Genomic DNA, 26072 nt, shown 5'->3' with positions numbered 1-26072 from the left:
AGGAAAAATAAGAATTTTGATTTCAACGGAGATGCCATACAGCTTTATCAGGATCTCTCTGGGATTACCCTTCAGAAGAGGCGGATCTTACTACCGTTGCTGGATATTTTACGTGAGAACGACATTTCCTACCGCTGGAATTTTCCTTTTGCCTTGTCAGCCACCATAGATGGAATTACGGCCACGCTTACTGTGATTGAGGAACTGCAGGAATTCTGCGACATCTGGAACATCCCGACCCCACGACTGGATGATTGGGGGGGTCTTCCCCATCAGCTACGCCAACTGCAGTATAAGAACCAGCCGAACAAAAGGGGCGAAGACCACGAACCAGAGCTCCATCCCAGGACTCTTATGATTAGAGAAGAACATCTGCTGGATATATATCCTTTACAGTTATAGCTTTTGAATGTTTAAAGGGGGTCTCACGTTTGCTTATGCTTGCTTATGTTCGGGGTACTCTTTCCCTCCTTAGTAATTTTAGACAGTAATATGCATAAAGGCATCGGGGTTATTTTCCGGAATCTCTGGATAGTTAGTGATATATCAAAGTATTTGATCTCGTATAGTACTGTATTTGCTGATTTTTTTCTTTTCTTTCCAGGCTCACACTACCACGTTTTCCCCACTAGGTGGGTCTTTTCTGGATCCTGCTCCCTGACCCTCATTTGGGGTTTATATAGGAGGTGGTGAATCCAGATCAGCCGACTATACTCCCCTACTTTAGGGGCAGACCGGCTGAGTAGGCCTGCACTAGGGTCAGGAGGTTTCTCCTCTCCCTGGTTACAAATCTGGGAATTTATTCTTGTTTTCTTGTTACTTTCTTGGTTTTTATTCGTTTTGACTGTTTGTCTTGTGGTGTGTAAGTTTTGTTCCCCCCTTGTCACATTCCTACCCTTCCTTCCTAGTGTTTCCGACATCGTGGGCCTACACATACTAACACTCTTCCCCACTCCCATACCGGAGCCTTACTGCAGAAGCTATATATAGCTCCCCCTCCCCCTCTAGGATCAGGCGCATATCACACAGAAACACGCCACGGGTCTTGCCCAGGAGTATCCGCTAATCAGATCATCATGGTCCAGCTCTTGACGCTAAATGTAAAAGGGCTCAATTCAGCTCGTAAGCGACGACTCACGCTTAATGAGCTGAAGAGAAGTAGATCAGATGTGGTGTTCTTGCAGGAGACTCATTATGATGCTGCGGGGAATTTTAATTTTGCTAAGCACCTTTACCCGGTTTCTTATACGGCGTCCACGGAGAACAAGAAAGCGGGAGTGGCAATTCTGTTCTCAACCTCGTGCCCCATAGTGCCTGAAACGGTGACGTCGGATCCCATGGGCCGCTTTATCATTGTCCAGGGTAAAATGTTCGGCTCGCCCGTACTTTTATGCAATATATATGCTCCCAATACGTCCCAGGTTCGCTTCATTACTAAAGTCCTGAATAAATTAGCTAAACTTCCACCAGCACCCCTACTGATAGGAGGGGACTTCAATGTCATCTTTTCAGAAAATATGGACCGCCTGGCAATTGACCCCAACCCCACCACTAGATCGCAGAACACCATCTCAGCGGCATTCCGTAGAGTCATTAGGAGGTTTGCTCTGTATGACTTATGGAGTGTGGGTAAACCGGGTGACCGCTCATTTACCTTTTACTCTGCCCCACATGGCACCCATACCCGTATAGATTACTGGTTTGGAGATATACAATTCTTGCGAATGATGCACTCTGCAGAGGTGGGGGACATAGCGTGGTCAGACCATGCACCAGTCTCTCTGCAGCTTAGAGATGGTTCCCCCATAACTAGGGTATGTCATTGGCGCTTAAATGAATCCCTTCTTAAAAAGCCTTTGATCAAGGAGGAGTTAAATGGGGCATTGCGGGAGTATTTTCAGTTTAATGAGGATTCAATCCCCTCCATTCCTGTGATGTGAGAAGCTCATAAAGCGGTCTTCCGAGGCCACTGTATTGAACAGGGAACCAGATTGAAAAGGAATAGGGTCCATTTGGAGAAGGAGCTAAGAAAGGAAATTGGTAAGCTAGAAGCAGCTTTGTTAGCTAAACCAACTAGGAGGAGACTCCAACAGCTAATTGAGGTTAGGGAACAGTTGCGAGAGATTCAGACCCAAGAGGTAGAGAAACTACTGGTGTTTACTAGACAACGATATTATGAGCAAGCGAACAAACACCATTCTCTCCTGGCGAAACAACTGAGGGAAAAGAGGGACCATCAAATCCCCCATATTATACGCGATTCCGGGGGGAACTTATTGCATGACCCAAGGGAGATCGCCTCTCGTTTCCAAGAATTCTATGCTAAATTGTATTCTTTGCCAAACACCCTGCCCCTGGATGAGGGCCTGAGAAAAACTTTGCTAGTAGACTTTTTGAATTCTTGCTCCCTCCCTGGACTCCCCTCGGAGGCTATTGAGACACTTAGCTCAGAATTAACATCGGAAGAGATAGAGGAAGTGATTAAAGGAATGCCTAATGGGAAATCCCCGGGCCCAGATGGGCTCACATATCTTTATTATCAGACCTTCTCCTCTGTGTTGTTGCCGCATATGACAAAAGTGTTTAACGCGTTCTTACAAGGCGAGCCTATGCCTACGACTTTTACTCATTCTTATATCACTCTTATCCCCAAGCCTGCGAAAGATGCAACTGACTGTGCCAATTATAGGCCGATTGCACTTCTGAACGCTGATTTGAAAATATTCACAAAATTGCTGGCCAATCGCCTGATCCAGTGGATCCCTCAGTTAATCCATAAGGACCAAGTAGGCTTTGTACCGGGACGTCAGGGTGGCGACAACACGAGGAGAACAATTGATCTTATTGATGTAGTCAACAAACAAAATGACCAGGCCCTGATACTCAGTTTAGATGCAGAAAAGGCGTTTGATCGCCTCAGCTGGCCCTTCATGTTTCAAGTGTTAGAACACATTGGGATACGAGGCCCCTTTCTCCAGGCCTTGAGGGGGTTATATTCAAATCCCACAGCTGAAATTAAGCTTCCACATGCGTCCTCCCCACCTCTGCAGATAAGGAATGGTACACGCCAGGGCTGCCCACTTTCTCCTCTCCTGTTTATACTTTGCATTGAACCCTTGGCCTCCATCATCCGACAAGACCCGAATATTCATGGTATTATGGTTAGAGACAAGGAATTCAAATTGTCTCTATTTGCAGATGACATCCTGCTTACTTTAACTCAACCCCTAATCTCTCTACCCAACCTACAAGCACGGTTACAGCAGTATGGCCGTCTTTCGGGTTATAAACTGAACACCTCAAAGACAGAGGCCCTGCCCCTTAACCTCACACAACCACTGGTTGATCAACTGAAGGCCACATTCAGATATAATTGGAAAACCGATGCTATTAAGTATCTGGGGATACTCTTGACCCCTTCTTACAATACACTATATGGCCAGAACTTCCCTGATAGCTTCCAAAAATAAGGACTCTGCTTGACAACTGGAATAGTCTCCCCCTCTCTCTTTTTGGCAGGATAGCGGCGGTTAAAATGACTATTTTACCTAAGCTGCTTTATCTTTTTGAAACCCTGCCAGTGCCAGTCCCATTGGGCGCCCTGCGGTCTCTACAAGCCTCAATTCTACATTTTATCTGGGCAAAAAAGAGACACAGAATCTCCAAGTCTGTTCTAATCTCTCACAAATCCAAGGGTGGACTATCGGTGCCCGATATCACCAGATACTACTGGGCAACACAATTGCGACGAATTCCAGCATGGTCTACCTTGCTGGCATTCTCCAAATGGATGGAGATTGAGAAACTGTGGTTGGCTCCTTTTCACCCTAACTCTTACCTCTGGCCTAAAGAGGCGCCTACATTGCCGGACCCCCAATTAGGCCCTATTTCATTCATGATTAAATTGTGGAGGGCCTGTGTGGCCAGGTTCCCGCTGGTATCGCAGTGTTCTCCTATGCAATCTTTCTTACACACCCCTCTTATGCAACAGGCCGGGGTGGGGCAGGAAATTAAACCCTGGCATGAGAAGGGATTGTTTAGATTCACAGACATAGTAGACTACCGAGATAGGAAGATTCTGCCTTTTCCTGCCTTGCAGGATAAATTCCATCTCCCGCATGCAGCCAATTTCCACTATATTCGAATTAGGCACTTCTTACAGTCCCTGAGCAGTACTGAGATGGTCTCGGCCCCCACCACGTTTGAGCACATTTGCAAAACCGCTACCCACACCTCTGGTCTTATATCAGATATCTATATGATGCTATTGCACCCAAGCTCGTAGCGGTGGACATTCCACTCTCCCCATTGTATTACTTGCTGAATGTCTCTCCTCAGCCCATGGCCAAGACGGCTACAAAACTGAGCTTGCATATACTCACAGCTGCGAGGTGCCTGATAGCGCAATTCTGGAAAAGGCAAGCCCCTCCCTCCCGAATGGACCTACTCTCTAGGGTGAGGGAAACTCGCAGTATGGAACACCTGACTGCCTCCTTGAATAATCGTATCCCATTGTTTGACAAAACTTGGGAACGTTGGGATCGCTATTGGATGGAAGAGCGGGCAGGAGGAGGAGAGTGAGGTGGTCACCCCTATTGTTTCTACCCGAGTGTTAATTGTTATCATGGTGAGTTTGTCTGATTGTCTTTTGTTGCCCCCCCCCCCCTTCTAGACCGATTGGGCATGGAGTTGATGCTGTCCTTGGTAATTGGTCGAATGCCAGGAAAACATTGCGCTACCAGGCCTTATATCCCATTATGTAGATGGGGAAAGTTGAGCTGTTAATATCTTTTTGGATAAAACCTGTCTTTCGGTTGTATTATTATTGAAAAACTTCAATGTGAAATACGTGCATGTTAACTTTCTTTTTGATATATTTCTTTGAAAATGATAATAAAAATACAATTATATAAAAAAAGTCCTTTGTTCAAGGACATCAGTAACTGGCTCTCCAAAAGTCTGTGAAGGGACATTTTGAGGCAGGGAAAGCTTGACTTCAGTGGTAAGCTCTCCGCCTCCTTGACTTTATACGACCAATTTACATCTTACCTCCAAGTCAATTTTCGGATGATGCCATCAAAAAAGCCCATAAAAGAAACATGATCTAGATGGTGTTAAGCTGCATCAAAACATACTGGCAGTGGTTTATTAGGTTGATTTCTATTGACAAGTTCCCTTTAAACTGAAAGCAAAAATCTAAAAAAAAAAATCCTTAAAATAACGTTGTATGATTTTTAAATAATTTGTATTAGGCTTGGTATTTAGTACTGAAGCCTTTGTTGTAATTACAGAGGTCAGACTTTTCCTCTAGTTCTTGACAAAGTTTGCATACACAGGGATTTTTGCCTACTCCTCAATACGATCTTCTAGGATCAGGAAATAAGAGTTTTCCTTAGACTTTGCCAATTAAGGCCTCCTTGTAAATATCTGGATTCTGGGAAATATGCAAATAAGGTTTTCAGGATGGGACGAGGAAAACCACACCTCACTTTGCTACCTTGAAAAGGAGCCCCCCTTAACACCAAGCATGACTTGACACAATGTGGGATTAAAGCCAAACCGGTGTAACCATTCCAGATGGAAGAGATTCCCAACTGTAGACAGCACTGTCTCCTTACAGAGACCAATTAAAGCTGCCTTGAAGGTTTCAGGGCTGTCACTGGGCTACATGGAGTTTCACTGTTGGCTGGACCTATCTTCGAAGCTGTTACTAAGGAAATTAGGTTTTTGGCCAAAATCTTGTGATACATGGCCCCAGCCATCCTCCCTTCAATATGGAGCATTAGTTCTGTCCACTGCAGAAAAGCAACCCCATAGTATGATATTTATACCCCCATGATTCATGGTTGGGACAATGTATCCTCCTTCTTCCTATGAACACAAGTGGAGTTGATACAAAAAAGGTACCATTGCAGTCTCTTCTGAATCACATGTCCTTCTTCCATGTCTCCTATGGATCATTCAGATGGTCAATGGTAAATTTCAAACTGATGATTTTTTTCCATGGTGACATAGTGTAAACTTTGTGACTGTGGCCTCCAGCGTGCTTCAGGTCATTTCCTTTGTTGTTAGGGGCTGATTTTTGACCTCTCAGAATCACTCTTACATCATGATCCCCCAGAGCCCCAGATCAAGGAAGATTGACAGTCATCTTGTGTTTCTTCCATTTGCTAGCAATTGTGTCAACAGTTGCAGCTGAGCCCTCTCCATACAAGGTGGAGGTGCATATTGCAGCAAACACCCACCGGTAACACCCGTGGTCGGGGCTGGCACCAATCGTGGGGCCTATAAATGCTTCTGGAAAAACTGCCGGAGACACTTAAATCCTGGCGTCGCCATCTTGGATCCTTTCGACCCGATGGATGTCTGGTTTCTGCAGATTTGTTACAGTGATCCAGTGGCTAAGTGTAATGAATACTGTGCAATAATTCTATATCCTGCAATACAGTAGTTTTGCAGTATATGGTAGGAACAGACCATTTAGAGTTAATGTACCCTAGAGGGTTTAAGAAATAGCAAAAAAAAGCGAGAATTAAACTCACCGGTAATTCGTTTTCCATTTAGTCCACCATGACGGCCCACCTGGAGGATTACCTATTGACCTCTGCAGGGACAGGAAGAAGAGAGGTTAAATGTCCCTTCCACTGCATCCCTCTCCAGTGTCTACCAAATAACTACACCAAAAGAGGATGCAAGAGGTTTATTAGTATGTTACTTCTCAAACAGACAAAACCAAACAATAATGTCTTGGGGGTTGGGAAATAATTCGAGGCCGTCATGGTGGACTAAATGGAAAACCAATTACCGGTGAGTCTAATTCTCGCTTTCCAAGACGTCCCCCCATGACGGGGGATGTACCAGATGATATTAGAAATTTTTACACCTGGAGATGTACCAGATGATATTAGGAATTTTTTTTTAGGGAGGGACTACTGCTTGTAGGATTTTTCTACCAAACGATAAGTCTCTAGCTGAGTGCAAGTCCAAACGGTAGTGTTTGGCAAAAGTTCCAGTGCTGGACCAGGTGGCAGCTTTGACAAAAGGAGGGGAGGATAATTTCCTGACTACGATGAAAGTCAGTTGCTACCCTGGGAAGAAAACTGGCATTGAGTCTTAGAGAGATCACATCATCAGAAATTTTGAGATGAGGCTTGTTTATAGAAAGTGCCTGGATCTTGAAGGGTTCCTGCCTGAGCCTATTCAAGACTATTAAAAGTTCCCATGGGAGTGTTTTGATGGGAATGTTAGGTCTAAGTCTAGCGGAAGCTTTTATAAACCTTTTTACCCACCTATGTTCAGCCAGAGAGATGTGGAAGAAGACACTGAGGGCTGAGATCTGGACTTTTAATGTGCTGGTCTTTAGGCCTTGCTTGTAGAAATTCCAGGATCTGTTGTATATTAGAAGATAGATTAGGTATTTCGGGATGGCAAAAAGAAACAAATGTTTTCCAGATTTTTAAGTAGATAGCCGGGGTGACTGGTTTCCTACTTGCCTGTAATGTCGCAATGACTTTAACTGATAGGCCTTTAGCTCTCAACATCTATTTTTCAGGATCCAAGACGAAAGCTGAAATGTTTCTGGGCTGGGATGATATATCGCTTAGGCTAAGGCTTAGGGCTTTTTCTTCTGGGAGAAGTGAGTGCTGATGTACTGAGTCTAGTAGAATACCCAAGAATTTTATTCTGGTGCTGGGTTGAAGGTTCGATTTTCATAATTCACTATCCAACCCAGATGCTCTAGGAATTTTAAAGTTGTGTCCCTCTGAGATATCAGATTTTCTTCTGAGCTGGATATTAGAGGTATTTTTGAGAGGTGGGGTGGATTGGGACTTGGTAGTACATGTCTTTCAGGTCTATGGTGCAAAGTGCTGTGTTTTCCGGAATTAAAGGTGTTGTAGATCTTAGGGACTCCATCTTGAATTTCTATTTGATGTGTCTGTTCAGGTTTTTTAGGTTTATAATCATCCTGTAGGATCCATTCGGCTTTTGTATTAGGAAGAGGGAAGAATAGAAGCCTTTTCTCACCTGATGAGATGGTACAGGGGATATCACATTCTTGTTTAACAGGGATTGCACTTCTTTCCACATGAGAAGGTGGAGTTGCGGAGAAGAGACTTTTGTTGTCACAAATGTTTGCAGAGGTAGAGAGTTCAGTTTGATTCTGTAACCTTCCTGTACTACTCCTAGGATCCATGTATTCTTGCTATATTTTGGTTCCATTGGGAGGGGAAAAGAGCAAGTCTTCCCCCCACCCTGACGTCACTGTTTTCTGGCAGGATTGAGTTGACTACTTTTGGAGGTGCTGTATCCCCTACATCTACCCCCTTTGGGGTAACTCCACCTGCCTTGCTTGCCTTTACCTCGTTAAGATGGAATTTTTTCTCAGGAACCACAAAAGGAAGGTTTCTTCTAGGAATCCCTTTTTTTGTCTGCTGCTTTTTCTAAGATAGCGTCAAGCTCTGGGCCAAATAAGAATTTGCCCATGAAAGGAACGCCACATAGATTTTCCTTTGATCTTAAATCTCCCGACCATTGTTTCAGTCAAAGGGCTCTACAGGCTATGTTGGAAAGGGCTTCTTCCTTAGCCGAGAATCAAACGCATTCCCCTAAAGCATCAGCGATGAAAGTGATGGCTGACATTCTCCACTGATGATTTGGTTTTCCAACCCATTAAGCCAGCAGGTTATGGTTCTGGCAACTGAAGTGGTTGCGATGTTTGCTTTTAAGTTTTGTATCGCTGACACGTCTTTTTTCAGATACTGTCCGATTTTCAGTCCATAGGGTCCTTTGGTTGAGTTGCGTCTTCAAAAGGGAGGTCGGTCTTTTTGACTACCTTCGTGACTTGAACGTCAACTTTTGGAATCGAATCCCACAGTTTAGATTATTCTTCAAAGACCAGTCTGTTTCTGAATTCTTTAGCCATGAGAGACATTTTTCTGGTTCTCTCCATTCCTCACGTATAAGGTCCTCCAACACACTATTGACTGGGAAGACCAGAGTTCATCCTGCACTGACTTTGTTTCCACAGGATCTTCGATATACAGAGTCTCTCTGACTGCTTTTAGTAAGGAATCTAAATTATCCAGAGAAAAAAGAAACCTAGATTCTGTTTTCTTCTCCTGAATTTCCAGGATCTGCTCCTCTTTGCCCTCCTGGAAAGAACAGGACTCAACCTCATGATCTGAGTCTATCTCTGGGATGGGTCCAGGGGATTTGAATTTTTTAGGAGGGGGAGGACCTTCTGAAAAGAGGGATGCTACTGTATTTTTTTTTACTTCCAACTGAAACATGGATCTCAGCTCATCAACGAGAGACGTCTTTTCCTCACGCATAATACTATCTACACAGTCCTTCCATACAGGCTTCTTATTCGAGTTTGTTAAAACACATATTGCATCTACGGGAATGAGGAGTCTTAGGAAAAGAAAGGAAAGAAGGAGGATAAATCTAGTCTCTTTCTTCTCTTTCTCCTTTCTTTCCTAGGAGTGAGAAGAACTATAGTATAGAAGAAGGAGATGTATAGGATTTTTGTAAATGTATGCAAACATTATAAAATCTATATAAATTTTGTATACCCGTGATCACACCGACCCAAAGGAGGAAGTAGAAATGTCATTTGGGGCGCACGTTGAAAGCCGTAAAAGCCAAACCCACAAGAATATGGCACAATGGTGTTTTTTCACCATTTTTACTGCATTTGGATTTTTTTCCCATTTCCCAGTACACGGCATGGAATATTAAGTGCAATTTGTTAAGCAGAAAACAAGCCCTTAAACAGCTCTTTACATGGAAAAATTTTAAAAAAGTTATGATACACTGTGAGTTTATAGTCTTTTTCAAGTCATTGTAGGTGAAAAAATTTCAAAATTGGTTGTATACCAAGTACTTCTTTTCCCCACTATATTTTGATGTTGCAAAGGTTAATAATTCCCATAACTAAGAAATGCAGTATGCAGGTGGGGATTTTAATATAGCTTTATAATCTTCTTTCCTGCTTTTCACAATTTTTCAGGTAGCCAGTGGAATGTGGGACCGATTCCAAACAAGGATGTTCCATGGGCATAAAAAGCCTAAAGATTTGTAAGTATTAGAAAGGGTTCACTTTGTAAAAACATTGCACAAAAAGGCATGCACAAGTTCGGTTTGTAAACAGGTACGTGTGTTTTGAGTTTTCAACCTGTAGGTGCAAAATAATGCAACTGTACATCTTTGTGAAGAATGTTTTACCACCCCATGACTTAAATTTAGGGATGGAGCCAATGGAAAAGGCTAATGGCAGGAGCCTTGCAATAGAAGAAAGCAGGCCTCTTACTTCAACAACAATTAAAGGAAACCTACCATCAGAACTACATCTGATGGTAGATTCTTCCTGCCTGGCTGTGCCCTATATTTGTAATTTAATAATCCTGGAACCTAACTTATTACTAAAATAAAGTATTAAACCTGTAAATTAACTTCAGAGACTACTTGGGCGTGTGCTAACTTTTGCTCCCAGTGTCCCGCCAGACTGGTACACGCCCCAGTATCCTCTGCAGTTCATTTACATATTACTAAAATAAAGTTTTTCACAAGTAAGGTTAGGTTCTAGGATTATTAAATTACAGATAAGGGCAAAGGTAGGCATGAGGAATCTAGCATGAGATCTACTTTTGATGGTAGATTCCTCATCGTAGGTTTCCTTTAACACCAATCTTAACCTGTCAGATGCTGCCCCTATTAGATACATACACTCACCGGCCACTTTATTAGGTACACCATGCTAGTAACGGGTTGGACCCCCTTTTGCCTTCAGAACTGCCTCAATTCTTCGTGGCATAGATTCAACAAGGTGCTGGAAGCATTCCTCAGAGATTTTGGTCCATATTGACATGATGGCATCACACAGTTGCCGCAGATTTGTCGGCTGCACATCCATGATGCGAATCTCCTGTTCCACCACATTGGATTGAGATCTGGTGACTGTGGAGGCCATTTGAGTACAGTGAACTCATTGTTATGTTCAAGAAACCAGTCTGAGATGATTCCAGCTTTATGACATGGCGCATTATCCTGCTGAAAGTAGCCATCAGATGTTGGGTACATTGTGGTCATAAAGGGATGGACATGGTCAGCAACAATACTCAGGTAGGCTGTGGCGTTGCAACGATGCTCAATTGGTACCAAGGGGCCCAAAGAGTGCCAAGAAAATATTCCCCACACCATGACACCACCACCACCAGCCTGAACCGTTGATACAAGGCAGGATGGATCCATGCTTTCATGTTGTTGACGCCAAATTCTGACCCTACCATCCGAATGTCGCAGCAGAAATCGAGACTCATCAGACCAGGCAACGTTTTTCCAATCTTCTACTGTCCAATTTCGATGAGCTTGTGCAAATTGTAGCCTCAGTTTCCTGTTCTTAGCTGAAAGGAGTGGCACCCGGTGTGGTCTTCTGCTGCTGTAGCCCATCTGCCTCAAAGTTCGACGTACTGTGCATTCAGAGATGCTCTTCTGCCTACCTTGGTTGTAACGAGTGGCAATTTGAGTCACTGTTGCCTTTTTATCAGCTCGAACCAGTCTGCCCATTCTCCTCTGACCTCTGGCATCAACAAGGCATTTCCGCCCACAGAACTGTCGCTCACTGGATGTTTTTTCTTTTTCGGACCATTCTCTGTAAACCCTAGAGATGGTTGTGCGTGAAAATCCCAGTAGATCAGCAGTTTCTGAAATACTCAGACCAGCCCTTCTGGCACCAACAACCATGCCACGTTCAAAGGCACTCAAATCACCTTTCTTCCCCATACTGATGCTCGGTTTGAACTGCAGGAGATTGTCTTGACCATGTCTACATGCCTAAATGCACTGAGTTGCCGCCATGTGATTGGCTGATTAGAAATTAAGTGTTAACGAGCAGTTGGACAGGTGTACCTAATAAAGTGGCCGGTGAGTGTATATATGTATATATAGAAAAATAAAGTTGGGTGTAGTGCTCCCCTTGTGCTGTGATAAGGGGCTGCTAATGTTTGCCATTGTAGCTATGTGCAAACTGAGCCTTTCGTAATTAAAGAGAACCCGTCAGGCAAATTAACCCCCGAAACTAAATATATATATATATATACATATATATATATATATATATATATATATATATATATATATATATATACATAAACTGCCATTAGAAAGCATTGTCCCTCTACATGCCTGTAAACTTAAGCTATGAGATCCTAAAGCTGTATGCAAATTACCTCAAAGATGTCCATTGAATCATTATCATATTCAGCTGTCCAGCTTATTCATTAGTGGGACCCCCAGTGCTTGACTTACAGCCTGTATAATGATGTGAGGTATAATGGTTTATTGGCTCCTCCATGCACTTCCTGGTGCTGGCGTCCCCTGAAGCCTGTGTGTGTATAGGAGAGATGCAACAGCTCCAGGCAGCCATGTTATAGTGTCACACATGTGTATAGGAGGAGAGAGCATATCAGCAGGTAAAGCACAGACACTAGCAATGCTTTACTATACATTAAACACAGACATGAGCAGGGGGAGGGGAGGGGTAACTGGTGACATCACTGCCTCTCTCCATGTGCCCAGCCTCATTTACATGATAAAGAAAATATTATTTTAGAATGATCAAAACTTCCATATTGCTCAAGTTTATGTGGAGACTGGCAAAGTTATACACATTGAGGCAGATTTACTTACCCGGTCCTGTCCCAATCCCCGCTTTGCGTTGTCCGACGAGGATTCGGGTCTACCGCGATTCACAAGGTTGTGCGTCCAATTTCCTTCATGTGTCGCTTCCCAACTGAGATCCCGGAGTTCACCTATTTCTACCTGGTGCATCTAAGTGCTTGATCTTGCGACACAATTTCAATGTTATATTCCACGGTTTGTCCTAATCCGTCGGGTTGCTATACGGCACCCCCACCTTTTCTGTCGCATGCGAGCGGGAACCAATGCGCAATTAGGCTCAAAATATTTGGAAAAACCCGACAGAATCGCGGTCCGTGGAGCCTTAGTAAATGTGCCCCGTTATGTATAGAGACATCATATTGACCTACAGTGCTTTTCACTTTTGGATAATAAAATGTATTTCATCAAAAAATATTTTCATAATTCAAATATCAACAGGCAGAATCATATTCTTTGGCAGAAATTGGTCTGGAGGGTATAACATTGTGGTCACAAAGTGGGTGCAGCCCTTTTCATAGAGAAGAGGCGGACTGGAGTAATATATGGCTAGTGAATAATGTGCAGTTGGGTCATTCTGTTAAGCAATACCAATAAATCTCCAAATCCCCTGGGTACTCAAAGGGGAAGAAACTGGGCTACCAGTGTTCAGCCAAGTTGTAAATAACAATAAAAGTGTGCCTTGGGTGTATTTTACTTTCACTGTAAGGCCATTAGAACATTCTGCTCATATAAATCACCAGAATCACCACCTCCAACCCTTACTATTCTTCACACCTTTCAGTGGTGAACAGGTGAGGAAGGTCAGGGTTGTGTCACACATTTGCTTACAATGATTCCAAACCTGTACTGCAAGCCTATGAAGTAGTAGTAAAGTAATTCTGCAGGAAGCGTTTCCTTCCAGCATCGGCCAAAGCGAGGTGAGGCCCAAGTAGTGGCAAAGGTGATGCTGTGCATTTGGCATCAACAGAGGGCTGTAGCAATGGTGGCTGGCCAAATAATAAAAAAAAGTAGTTGATAATGCATTCCTAGCCTGCCTTTTAGCTAGTGCAAGCTTAGCTTAACTCAAGAAATTGCAAATGCAAATGGACTTTAAATGGCATTCTTTAAAAAAAACTCTTAGGGACTTTCACATGCTGAGCAGTGTAGAAACATTTTGCCAGTATTATCAGCTTGATCAGGTTTAATCTCCCCACCACACAGACTAGAAGACTATGGGGCAGATTTATCAAGTGTCTGAAAGTCAGAATATTTCTAGTTGCCCATGGCAACCAATCACAGCACCCCCTTAAAATATTCATGAGCACTGATAAAATGAAAGCTGAGCTGTAATTGGTTGCCATGGGCAACTAGAAATATTCTGACTTTCAGACACTTGATAAATCTGCCCCTATGTATTGAATTTGTCAGTAACAAAGGTGAATAGGGGATGCAAGTTCAGTTGATAGAATGTAGAATCAGACTGCATAATCACAGACCACATTACTATAGACCACAGACTACTTAACCCCCTTAATGACAAGGCCCTCTTTCGGTTTTTGCGTTTCCATTTTCACTACACACCTTCAAAAATCAATATCTTTTATGTCATCTTTTTATGTAAAGAGCTGTGTGTGGGCTTGTTTCTCGCATAACAAAATGCACTTCGTGGTGACGGTATATAAAGAGCACCTGTGACCCCGAAAATTACCCCCCACAAAATGTGCCCCCCATAGTCCTCACCCCAGCCCCTTTCTCCTTAGACATTTTTAAAAAAATGTATTTTTGGTAAATTTATTTAAAGCGATCCGACCTCTTACTAAATAAGAGGTCGAATTCTCCTATCTTGCAGTCGGCCTTATTCATTAGGGGGTCGGCCGACACACCCCCAGCAGGCCCCTGCCTGCGGGGACCTGTAGGAGAAGCCGTCAGCATAGCATGTATTGAGTAATCGCTGCCAGCTCTCCGAGATGCAGCTGCGGCCGCAGACTTTCTCCTATACAGGCGGTCCCCTACTTAAGGACACCCGACTTACAGACAACCCATAGTTACAGACAGACCCCTCTGACCTCTGGTGAAGCTTTCTGAATGCTTTGCTATAGTCTCAGATTGCAATAATCAGCTGTAAGGTGTCTGTAATGAAGCTTTATTGATAATCCTTGGTCCCATTACAGCAAAAAATGTTTAAACTCCAATTGTCACTGGGGCCCAAATTTTTTTTGTCTGGATCAACAATTATAAAATATACAGTTTCGACTTACATACAAATTCAACTTAAGAACAAACCTCCAGACCCTATCTTGTATGTAACCCGGGGACTGCCTGTACATTGCCAGCCGGCCGCGCTGCACTAATAGCAGCTACGGCCGCGCAGGCTAACATGCAGCGAAAATCGCGGAGAGCCGGCAGCGATTATGCAATACATGAGATAATGCCGGCTTCTCTTACAGGTCCCCGCAGACAGGGACATGCTGGGGGTGTGTCGGCCGACCCCCTAATGAATAAGGCCGACTGCCCAGACACAAGTTTGGAGAATCCGACCTCTTATTTTGTAAGAGATCGGATCACTTTAACCCCTTAACGCTCTGCGCCGTAGCTCTACGGCGCAGAGGTATAAGGGATGTATGAAGAGGGCTCACGGGCTGAGTCCTCTTCATACAGAGGTGGGGGTTTTTGCATAATGCATAAAACCCCCACCGCTAATAACCGCGGCGCCAAAGTATGAAAAAGTTATTAGCGTCAGAAGATGGCAAAAAATTTTTTTTCGTTTTTGTACACATTCGTTTAATTTTTGAAAATGTATTAAAACACAATAAAACCTATATAAATTTGGTATCACCGCGATCGCACCGAACCAAAGAATAAATTAGGCATGTTATTTGAAGCGAAGAGTGAAAGTCGTAAAAACTGAGCCCACAAGAACGTGACGCACGTGCTGTTTTTTTTCAATTTTTCCACATTTGGAATTTTTTTTCAGCTTCGCAGTACACGGCATGTTAAAATAAATAACATTATGGGAAAGTAAAATTTGTTACGCACAAAATAAGCCCTCACACAGGTCTGTACACGGAAAAATGAAAAAGTTATGGATTTTTGAAGTTGGAGAGCGAGAAATGAGCCGAAAAACCCTCCGTCCTTAAGGGGTTAAATCAATTTACCACAAATACATTTTTTTTAAAGAAAGGGGCTGGGGTGAGGAGTATGGGGGGGGGCACTTTTTGTGGGGGTCATTTTTAGGGTGACAGGTCCTCTTTAAAATTCCATGGCGTGAACTGGGAAGTGGGGAAAAAATTCCAAATGAATAATAAATAAGTAATACAACCTACTTGACATAGATGTCGATTACGCTTTCTATTCTTTTCAAGGTCTAGACCCCCGAATGAACTGATTACTTGCCTTTTACCCAATACATATTCTTTTAAGATGTACCATAACAGAACTCCAGGCGTATAGGTTATGATTCCCCTTAGACTTTGGACTGGTACAAAGGTACGGAAGAAATCTACTGTATGACCTGTGAAACATGGTAATGTCTAATTCCCAAATACTACGACAGATCTTGTGTGGGTAAGGACATCCTATTGCAGAGCCGGTCTTACAAGTCAACTTACTGTCCAGAAAGCAGGATGTTTGATCCCTTCAGGAGAATATCTTACATCAGATTAGAATGTTCTAAATCTAGTTATATTTACATATATAAAAGGACAAAGGCTCTGCAGATTGGGAAATAGATTCTATAGGCTACCAACTTCCTATTCTTTCTGGAAGTACTGAAGGAACTTGTATCAGAGCATATTCCTTTACATTGTCTGATCCTCTGATGTGAACTGTTCCTTGTGTTTATCCAAGTAAAGGATGTATAGTTGATGGTTAAGTTCTTCGGCACTTTAGGGACTGCCTGCTTTTGACAGACTTATTCCTTGCTGTATCAGGTAACTGTATTGCACTGGGCCTTCATGGTGAAGGTGCACTATGTGAATAGTTTACTATCCCATGAATGCTGCGACATAATGTGCACAAATGTTTATTCATCTGCTGCTCCTATGGTCATTGTTCAGCGGGGGAGCTGGATTGCTGGATCTGCACACACACTATCACATGTTGTGCTTTCCCTAGAAATGTCATTTTGGTGAGTTTTTACCTTTTTAATTGGTTTTATTTATCTTTTGTGTTGTCTTTTTGAATCATTAATATTGAATAAAAAGAATATCCATCAAATCACGTTTGTTGTTGCATGTGACCTTAAATGGCATGTCATAGGTTTTATCATTTATCTTAAGTAGTGCTGGTCCCAAGTTACTTTAGACTCCAAATTTGTGGTCAGTGTCATTAATAACTATAAGAACTTCCTTTTGGAATCATGACAGTATCTTGTTTAAAATCCAGAGGGCTAATCACTAGACTGTCTAGTGAGGATTACAGCCTGTCAGCAGAACTCAATTTGTAGTGGTCTTAAAATGAACTGAGAACAGATACAGCTAGTATGAGGCCATCATTAGAGGCAATCATCATGGCTGGCCTTAGGACACAGATTTTAAAACTGATTTATTCTATATTTATTTATTTTATGCCTTCTTATGGCAGATAGCGTCCCTTTATACAAAGGCAGTACAGAGGAATGAATGGAAACATCAGGACCCTCACTCCTATTGTTCCAGGTGACTGTTAAGAATCTGCAATATATTCCACCATCTGCTAGCCTGAAAAGCGTGACAGAATATGATGACGCCATACCAACAAACCATCATAAAATTTGTCCTCACTTACTCTACCTTTGTGACCCTTGAAGGGAGGTAGAATGCCAGGTTTAAACCAGACAACCATCAAGGAATCATATGTCATTTGGAAAAAATACCCTAAGTCCAAGAACACCTTGTTATCTGGAGCCTGCTGTACCGGTAACACGGCAGTCATTATCAATCAATATCATAAGCAAGGATTCAGCCACTATTCCCCATATCCTACTCACTTGTAGAAAAACTGCTCGCAGCAAAGGTTCAGGCATAATCCACAGGATCTTGTATATCTGTGGAACAACTAATGACAGCAAGGACTATAGCATCATTCATATAACCCTGCCTACTTGTGGAACCACGGCTCCCAGCATTTAGGTCAACGGGACCTGGAATTCCCAGCCAATCTTCCATGCTGGTACTGAAGCTGCATTGCTGCTGCGATCTGACGAGAGCAGGCACATTTAGCTTAGAATGGCCGTTGACCCTTCCTATACATGTCTAGCCACAAATGGTCATATGATGTGGCCCCACAACCACAATTTATTTTATGAATAAACTCTTCATATTCTAATGTATGTAGATAAATTAACTAGAATACAATATCCCCATTATAATACTAATATAATAACAATAATAGGCGGGCCACACAGGTAGCAGTCACATAAGGCTTAAAGGCTGCGTCCTCGGTTCTCTTTATAAAGTTGGAGAGAGAGAGAGTAGTCTGAATTAAGTTAGGAAACTGTTCCTCTCAGTTATTGAACCGAAATTTGCCAGCCATGAGTTGTTTCTAAACTTGACAACTTTAAATGCATAGCAGAACCATATTATGAGTGTTTGCTATTTCTCGTACTTTTAAGTTGCCAGGTGATCAATGTTGATGGGAACTCATTTGTTTGGTTGAAGCAATGCTTTATGAAAGCATGCATCTTTTATCTCAGACTCATATGCCCCAAGGCTAGCTGAAGTGCCTCAACACTGAGCTGCTCTCGACACCGGGAAGAGAGGCTAACCTGCAAGTCGTTACATACCGTATATACTCGAGTATAAGCTGAGACCCCCAATTTTACCACCAAAAACTGGGAAAACCTATTGACTCGAGTAAAAGCCGAGAGTGGGAAATGCATTTATCACGCCCCCCCCCCCCAGTATATTGCCAGCAAGTCCCCAGTAGTATATAGCCAGCCTGCCCCGAGTGGTATACAGCCAGCCCAGACTGCCCTCAGTAGTATACAGCCAGCCCAGCCTGCCCCCAGTAGTATACAGCCAGCCCAGCCTGCCACCAGTAGTATACAGCCAGCCCAGCCTGCCCCCAGTAGTATACAGCCAGCCCAGCGTGCCCCCAGTAGTATACAGCCAGCCCAGCGTGCCCCCATAGTATATAGCCAGCCCAGCCTGCTCCCAGTAGTATACAGCCAGCCCAGCCTGCTCCCAGTAGTATACAGCCAGCCCAGCCTGCCCCCTGTAGTATACAGCCAGCCCAGCCTGCCCCCTGTAGTATACAGCCAGCCCAGCCTGCCCCCTGTAGTATACAGCCAGCCCAGCCTGCCCCCTGTAGTATACAGCCAGCCCAGCCTGCCCCCTGTAGTATACAGCCAGCCCAGCCTGCCCCCTGTAGTATACAGCCAGCCCAGCCTGTCCCTTGTAGTATACAGCCAGCCCAGCCTGTCCCTTGTAGTATACAGCCAGCCCAGCCTGTCCCTTGTAGTATACAGCCAGCCCAGCCTGCCCCCTGTAGTATACAGCCAGCCCAGCCTGCCCCCTGTAGTATACAGCCAGCCCAGCCTGCCCCCTGTAGTATACAGCCAGCCCAGCCTGCCCTCTTCAGTATACAGCCAGCCCAGCCTGCCCCCAGTAGTATATAGCCGGCCCAGCCTGCCCCCACTAGTATACAGCCAGCCCAGCACAAAAAAAAAACCAAACTTATATACTCACCCTCCGATGCGCAGCGCTGCTCCCCCAGTGTCAGCGCGGGTCCTCTTCTGTCTTCTATCTTCCGCAGGGTGCCGCCACAACCTTTCCGGCCGGCAGGCGCATAGTATGACGCGGCCGCTGCTGACATCATACTATGCGACGGCCGGGAGGAGAACATGGCGGTGCCCTGCAGGATGTTACCGAAGACAGAAGACGATAGAAAACAGAAGAGGACCCACCCTGACATCGGGGCTACCAGAGGGTGAGTTTATAAGTTTTTTTTAAGTGCTGGGCTGGCTATTGACTCATGTACAAGCCGAGTTGAGGATTTTCAGCACATTTTTTGTGCTGAAAAACTTGGCTTATACACAAGTATATATGGTAATTAACTGAACCTGCTAGGGTAATTACTCAAAGCTGTAAACTGCAATATTGAAGCCTTCCCAATATGTCCACAGGTTATCAGAGAATCCATATTACACACTGCATATCATGAAAGTAATAAAAAAACAGATTTACCACCCCGATCTTGCATACAGGTGCAGAGGTCCTCTTTTGCTGCACTTGGCTGTAGCGAACACTTATAGGCCATAATTCAGAGCACGCTTGTCAACAGAATCTATGTAGCACCTCTTCAGCCTCCTGAGCTTATTGGCTCAGTCCAACAAACACAACGCAATCCGACCGGAGACGTGTTCTTTTGCAGGAACGCCAATGTAGAACACCAGTACATGCCGAAGTCCCGCTGCCGTCCTGCCAGTGCAGGAGTCACAGCACGGCCACAACTCCGAATCCTGCCTCTGGAGACGCCAAACCTGTCTCCCTACATACCTTCTCCCAGACTGGGGTCAGCAGCGTGCTGCAGGAAACCAGAACAGGTGCATTCTAATAATACTTCTGAAGCTAGGTCACACACTATAGCGACTTTCTTTACTGCTGACATTTAGCAAGGACATGTAGAACTTGCCTGTGCTGCTGTGGACCCGATCTAGGACTGCAGATTTGGATGACCTCCAGCTCACCGGCTGAAATCAGACCCCTGTACCTGCAGTCAGACAGGCACCGAGTAGTATTCCTCTTCACACTCCGGTTCCCATCAAGCACAGGAAACCACACTGAGGCTTGAAGAGAGGCGTGTCCTTTTTCTGCTCAGGTTTCAAGTCCATGTGGGCGGACCCCTTCTCTTAGGTGGTGCTGTCGTGGTGAAGGGGAAAAATGCATTTGCACCATTTTCTTCTGGGTTTGGTTTTTACGGCTTTCACTGTGCACCCCAAATAACATGTCTCCTTTATTTTTTGGGGACTGCACTGTACTTTTGATCACTTTTAATTACATTTTTATATGTTGCAAAATGGCAGAAAAAGTGTCGTTTCGGACATTTGGGTGCTATTTACCATTATTGAGTTCAACACCAGGAATAGCCACTATTATATTATGATAGATCGAACATTTTGGGTCGTTGGGATACCTCACATGCTTATGATTTTTATGGTTTATTTTTTATATATTTACTTTTGGGATAAAAACTTTTTCAGACTGTGTCTGATGTAATCGCACAGCAGACAGCAGAAGTACATGCACCCTCTGCATCTGTAGCTGAACTTGGGGAAAGGATGATGGAATGATGCTGTACATATTTATTATATATTTTGGTAAAAGTTTATTCACTTTTGCTACTTAAAAACAAACTTTAATCGGAAAAATGACAAAGGCTTATTTTGTCACATTCAAAGGGAACCTACCACCCCGATTCTACCTATAAAGGTAGAAGGGGTGGTAGGTGGATGGATGGGACGGGAGGATAGCCCTTTTTTGGGCTAATCCTCACGTCCCGGGTGTCTTTTAGAAAACTTTATTACATGTATATGCAAATTTTTTTATGCGGCTGCTGGGGCGTGGAGTAGCCGGACATGAGGCTACTAGTCGCGGCTACTCCACGCCCCAGTAGCCTCTTTACTCCGCCTACCAGGTAATCTTCGGGCCTCCGGGGCCGGAACTACTGCGACTCGGACGAAGATTACCTGGTAGGCGGAGTAACGCAGCTACTGGGGCGTGGAGTAGCCGCGACTAGTAGCCTCATGTCTGGCTACTCCACGACCCAGTAGCCGCATAAGAAAATTAGCATATACATGTAATAAAGTTTTCTAAAAGACACCCGGGACGTGAGGATTAGCCCAAAAAAGGGCTATCCTCACGTCCCATCCATCCACCTACCACCCCTTCTACCTTTATAGGTAGAATCGGGGTGGTAGGTGCCCTTTAACGGCTAGTTTTATAAAGAAAAAATTGTAGTAAAACAGTGGTAAAGATTTTTTGATGTAAAGCTTTTCCCAAAGATATCATCATTTAACCCCTTCCCAACGCGTGCCGTAATAGTACGGGGTGCGGGTGCATGAAGAGGGTTCACGGGTTGATCCCTCCCCATAGCTAGTAAGTTTTTGCTGCACATTGCAGCAAAGACTTACCGGTAACTTATCCCATCGATCCCGGTGGCTTAAAAAAGATTGCGGCGGATGGGCACTGCCATATTGGTGACGATTGTCACTCCGAGTGACGTCATTGGGGAATGGCGATCGGTCACCATGACAGCCAAAGACCCGAATCTGTCTCGTTTTAACCCATTCACTACTATGTGCGATATGCACATCTAATGAATGAGGTGGAAAAATCCCATATACTGCCATACTCTAGTATGGCAGTATATGTTAGGATCGAGCAGACAACCTAGGGTTAAAGTACCCTAGGGGGGGGGGGTCTGAAAAATTAGTAAAAATAAAAAAAGTTTAAAAAAAAATAATAAAAATTCAAATCACCCCCCTTTCCCTATAACTGATATAAAATAAACAGTAAAAATCATAAACACATGAGGTATCACACGTCTGAAAATGCCCGACCAAAATAGAATTGGTTTAATTTTTGTAAATGTATGAAAACATCATAAAACCTATACAAATTTGGTATCCCCATAATCAGACTAACCCAAAGAATAAAGTAGACATTTTATTTGGGGCGCACAGCGAAATCCTGAAAATCCAAACCCACGAGAAAACAATGCAAATGCGTTTTTTCACCAATTTTTCTGCATTTGGAATTTTTTCCCTGCTTCCCAGTACACAGCATGGGATATTAAATACCATCACTATGAAGTGCAATTTGTTACGCAAAAAACAAGCCGTCACATAGCTCTTTACGTGTAAAAATAAAAAAAGTTGTAGATTTTTGAAGGTGGGGAATGAAAAATGGAAATGAAAAAACAAAAAAGGCCAAGGACGTTAAGGGGTTAAAGAGGCACGTAACAGAACTGCAAAAATTGACCTGGACATCCAGGCATCATTGACCCTAAGTCACGAAGGGGTTAATATAATCCTGAAGCCATAGGGGGGATGGTTAGGAATGCAGTTACCTAGAGTTACCATATTTTTCAGACTATAAGATGCTCCTACTATAAGACGCACCCAAGATTTAGTCATCCAAAAAAGGAAAAAATATATTTATACCAATTAAAATATCCATGTTGGTTGCACAACAGCACAGCACACACAGACCTGCTATATCCATACATTTACACACATAGGTCAGCTACCAACAGAAATAGGAACACACTGTACTCTACTATGCACACACAAACACACGCAGACTGGGCACGGCTATACACAGAAACACACACACTGCTATACATACACACACACACACACACACACAAGGAAAACACTGACTCTGGCTATACACCAAACACACATAGCGCTAATATATATACACACACAAACACACACAGTGCACTACTTTACACAAAAACACACACACAACCCCCCTTCTTACCCTGTCCCAGTCTAAGTTTTCTGCTTCATTTTCGGCAAAATGAGCACTTTGCGTGTGGCATATGGTCTATATAGTCTATGATCATAGCACTGACACCTCTAATATCTATAATATTGAATTGTTTCCCTTAAATCCCTTCTTCATCCAATCCTTTCCTTTGTTTAACTTGATGAACATGTGTCTTTTTTCAACCGTGTAAACTATGTAATACATTTTCAAATTCTATTTTTCTACTCTTAATTTCTATTTTTTTTCAGCATATCTCCCTATCCCCGCATGGACCACATTCCAGGTTACTGGTAAGCATTTTTCATAAGAATGTGAATAAACTGCGGAATAAATGGACAATTGTGCTAAAAAGAGCTACCCATTCCCCTTTCAGACATGGCTTCCTACATTTACTGTTAAGTGTTTGGTGGATGAGACTCACATCTGTGGCTATACATCTGGAGCTCTCATTAAATGGAACATGTAAACATGTCTTTGAAATATATGACAGCTGTATGCTGACAGCCAGTACACACTGCAGTACTATGGTACTGCAATGTATAGAAGGTGCAATCAGGGTATCAATATATTTTCATCAACATGGGCAATATATTTTCCCATGTAAATGCAGTTACATTTATTTTGTGAAAAGGGGATAAATTCTATAGTTTCTACCTAATTACAAACAGTTCTGCATTGTTTGAAATGGATGGTAAATATATTCAATATTTTTTATTTTTATCCAAACAGTGGCTTTACCGGTTCAACAAACTCAGAAGACATAGATAATCCCAATACAGACTACTTTTCCTTTACCAAAGTGAGAAATATGGAACCACAGTATACAAATACTGCACAGTATGTAATATTTTACTTTTTTGTTATTAAATTTACAAAGTCAGTTTTCTAAAGTTCAGCATCTCTACATGTCTGAAAGCCATTATATTCCAGTGATCACTTGAACCAAATCTTTTATAAGAAAAGTTTAAAAACATTGCTCTGGTCTTCACAATGCTCTTGCAATAGGACAAGCTAAATTGCAAAACAAGGGCTAGAAATAGCCCAAAAGTAATTTGAATGAAAAAATAACTTTTTACAGTGTCAAAGAAAAGTCTTGAGTGAGGCAAGGAAGGGCTGAATTATGGCTTTACTAACAAAGGAATACAGTGAGTGTCATGTTGCCTCCATCCTTAAAATTTTGAAGACTGTATATCACACGGCCCACAAACTAAAGGAGAAGAGATTGGGTATAGAGATTATGGAAACCATAAAAATAGGAGTAATACACAAACGGGTTATGTCACTGTTGTAAATGAGTATTATGAACAGGAAATGTAGGGATGAACACTATCCAACAAAAAACGGGTGGATAAAGGAATTAGGAGATATTGGGGAAAAATGTGGGTAGAGATTTATAAGAATATAAAGCGCTTGTCGTTAAGTGGAAACCATAGAATAGTTCAATTTAATATCACCCAAAGATTACATTACACATCTGTGAAACTGCATAGGATGAAATTAAGGGAAAATGCCAATTGTGAGAAATGTGGGAAGACAGAAGCGGGATACTTACATAAAATTTGGGAATGTCCAAAAATCAGCCCATTTTGGGAAAAAGTAGAAAGGAAGTGGAGCGAAGGTGTACAGGGATTAGGAGGGTCTCAAGGATGGAAGCCCTATTCGGGGTGATCAACCTGGAGAGGCTCTCTATGTCGAAAAGAGATAGATAACATATAACAAATTGTTGTTTTTGGGGAGATTGACTGTGGTTAGGAAATGCGGTTTTAAAGGCCCCCAATTTAAAAAAATTGGGAAGAGTTGGTGAAAAGGGTCGGGAGATATGAGATTATGCATTATAGAACAGTAGGTAGAGAGATGGTTTGAGGGAATAGTGGATAAAAAGTATAAAAGCGCGGTGGATTGTTTTTTTTTATAAGTTTATAACTTGCTGGGTGATTGGACTTCGGTTGCAAGGAAGGCATGTGGTAGTTGAATTTAAAAAAAAAAAAAAACGCAAAATTGTCTATTTAGAAATAGAGGGTACGACAGGAAAGAAACATTGGTCAGAGGTACAAAAATAGGTAATCTTACTGTAATTGAGACTTTGGTATATGTTCTGGATGCATTGATGGTTTTTATACGAGATCACATTTATATACTTCTGATTGAGTCCAATTATGTATCTATGTGCCTTCTTTTTATACTGATTGGAATTGTGTAATTAGTGTATGTAAATTTATGTATTTCCGTTCTTTGATTACTCAATAAATAACTCTTTTTAAAAAAAATTAAAAAAAAGGCAAATGGCAGCTGGGGTGAAGTGCACTGCAACAATAGTTTGTAACAGACTCCTAAACACAGGGAACAAGTCATGTAAAACTAGGAAAGAAAACTTTCATCAATGAGAAGCAAAGGACAGCCAAATACCATAAGGATTGGACCATAGAGGACTGGAGTAATCTTCTCTGTGGTGTCTAATTTTCAGATTTGCCCAACGCCAGGTCGTATAGTGTATGAGGTGTACAAGCCACAGTACCTTGCACCCATGGTGTAATTTGGGGATGCTAGCTGCAATTGAGGAGGTTAATCTTTGCAAAGGATGTATGAATCAAACCGCTTACAAAACACTTGCTTCCTTCTGCTTATGCAATGTTCCCAAACTCTGAGGACAGGCTTTTCCAACAGGAAAATGCTCCATGCCACACAGCAAAGTCAATCACTGTGTGGATGAAGGAGCACCACATCAAGGACCTGTCATGACCAGCCCAATCTCCAGACCTAAAACCCATTAAAAACCTCTGGAATGTTACCAAGAGGAAGATGTATAGTTACAAACCATCAAACAAAGAAAAGCTTACACTTTTGTACCAGGAGTGGCATAAGGTCAGCCAAAAGCAGTGTGAAAGATTGATGGAAAGCATGGTAAGGCTACATTCACACTGCCGTAGCACGGCGGGCACA

General features: G+C 42.9%; 1 protein-coding gene across 5 annotated transcripts in view; it reads left to right on the top strand.

Moving 5' to 3' along the window:
• Nucleotides 1-26072, top strand: part of SPMIP7 (sperm microtubule inner protein 7) — an 84184-nt gene that overhangs the window by 19359 nt on the left and 38753 nt on the right. For all 5 annotated transcript variants that reach the window (XR_011855851.1, XM_072153083.1, XM_072153081.1 and 2 more), the window contains exons 5-7: nucleotides 10013-10080; nucleotides 23381-23422; nucleotides 23862-23969. Coding sequence is in view for 4 of the 5 variants with exons in the window: in XM_072153083.1 (XP_072009184.1) it covers nucleotides 10013-10080; nucleotides 23381-23422; nucleotides 23862-23969 (218 nt within the window). In the remaining variant the exon portion in view is untranslated. The remainder of the gene's footprint in view (nucleotides 1-10012; nucleotides 10081-23380; nucleotides 23423-23861; nucleotides 23970-26072) is intronic.

This window comes from Engystomops pustulosus, chromosome 5 (assembly GCF_040894005.1).
Source record: "Engystomops pustulosus chromosome 5, aEngPut4.maternal, whole genome shotgun sequence".
NCBI classification, from domain to species: domain Eukaryota; kingdom Metazoa; phylum Chordata; class Amphibia; order Anura; family Leptodactylidae; genus Engystomops; species Engystomops pustulosus.
The sequence above is the reverse complement of the archived record's forward strand: the minus strand, read 5'-3'. Positions and strand labels throughout refer to the sequence as shown.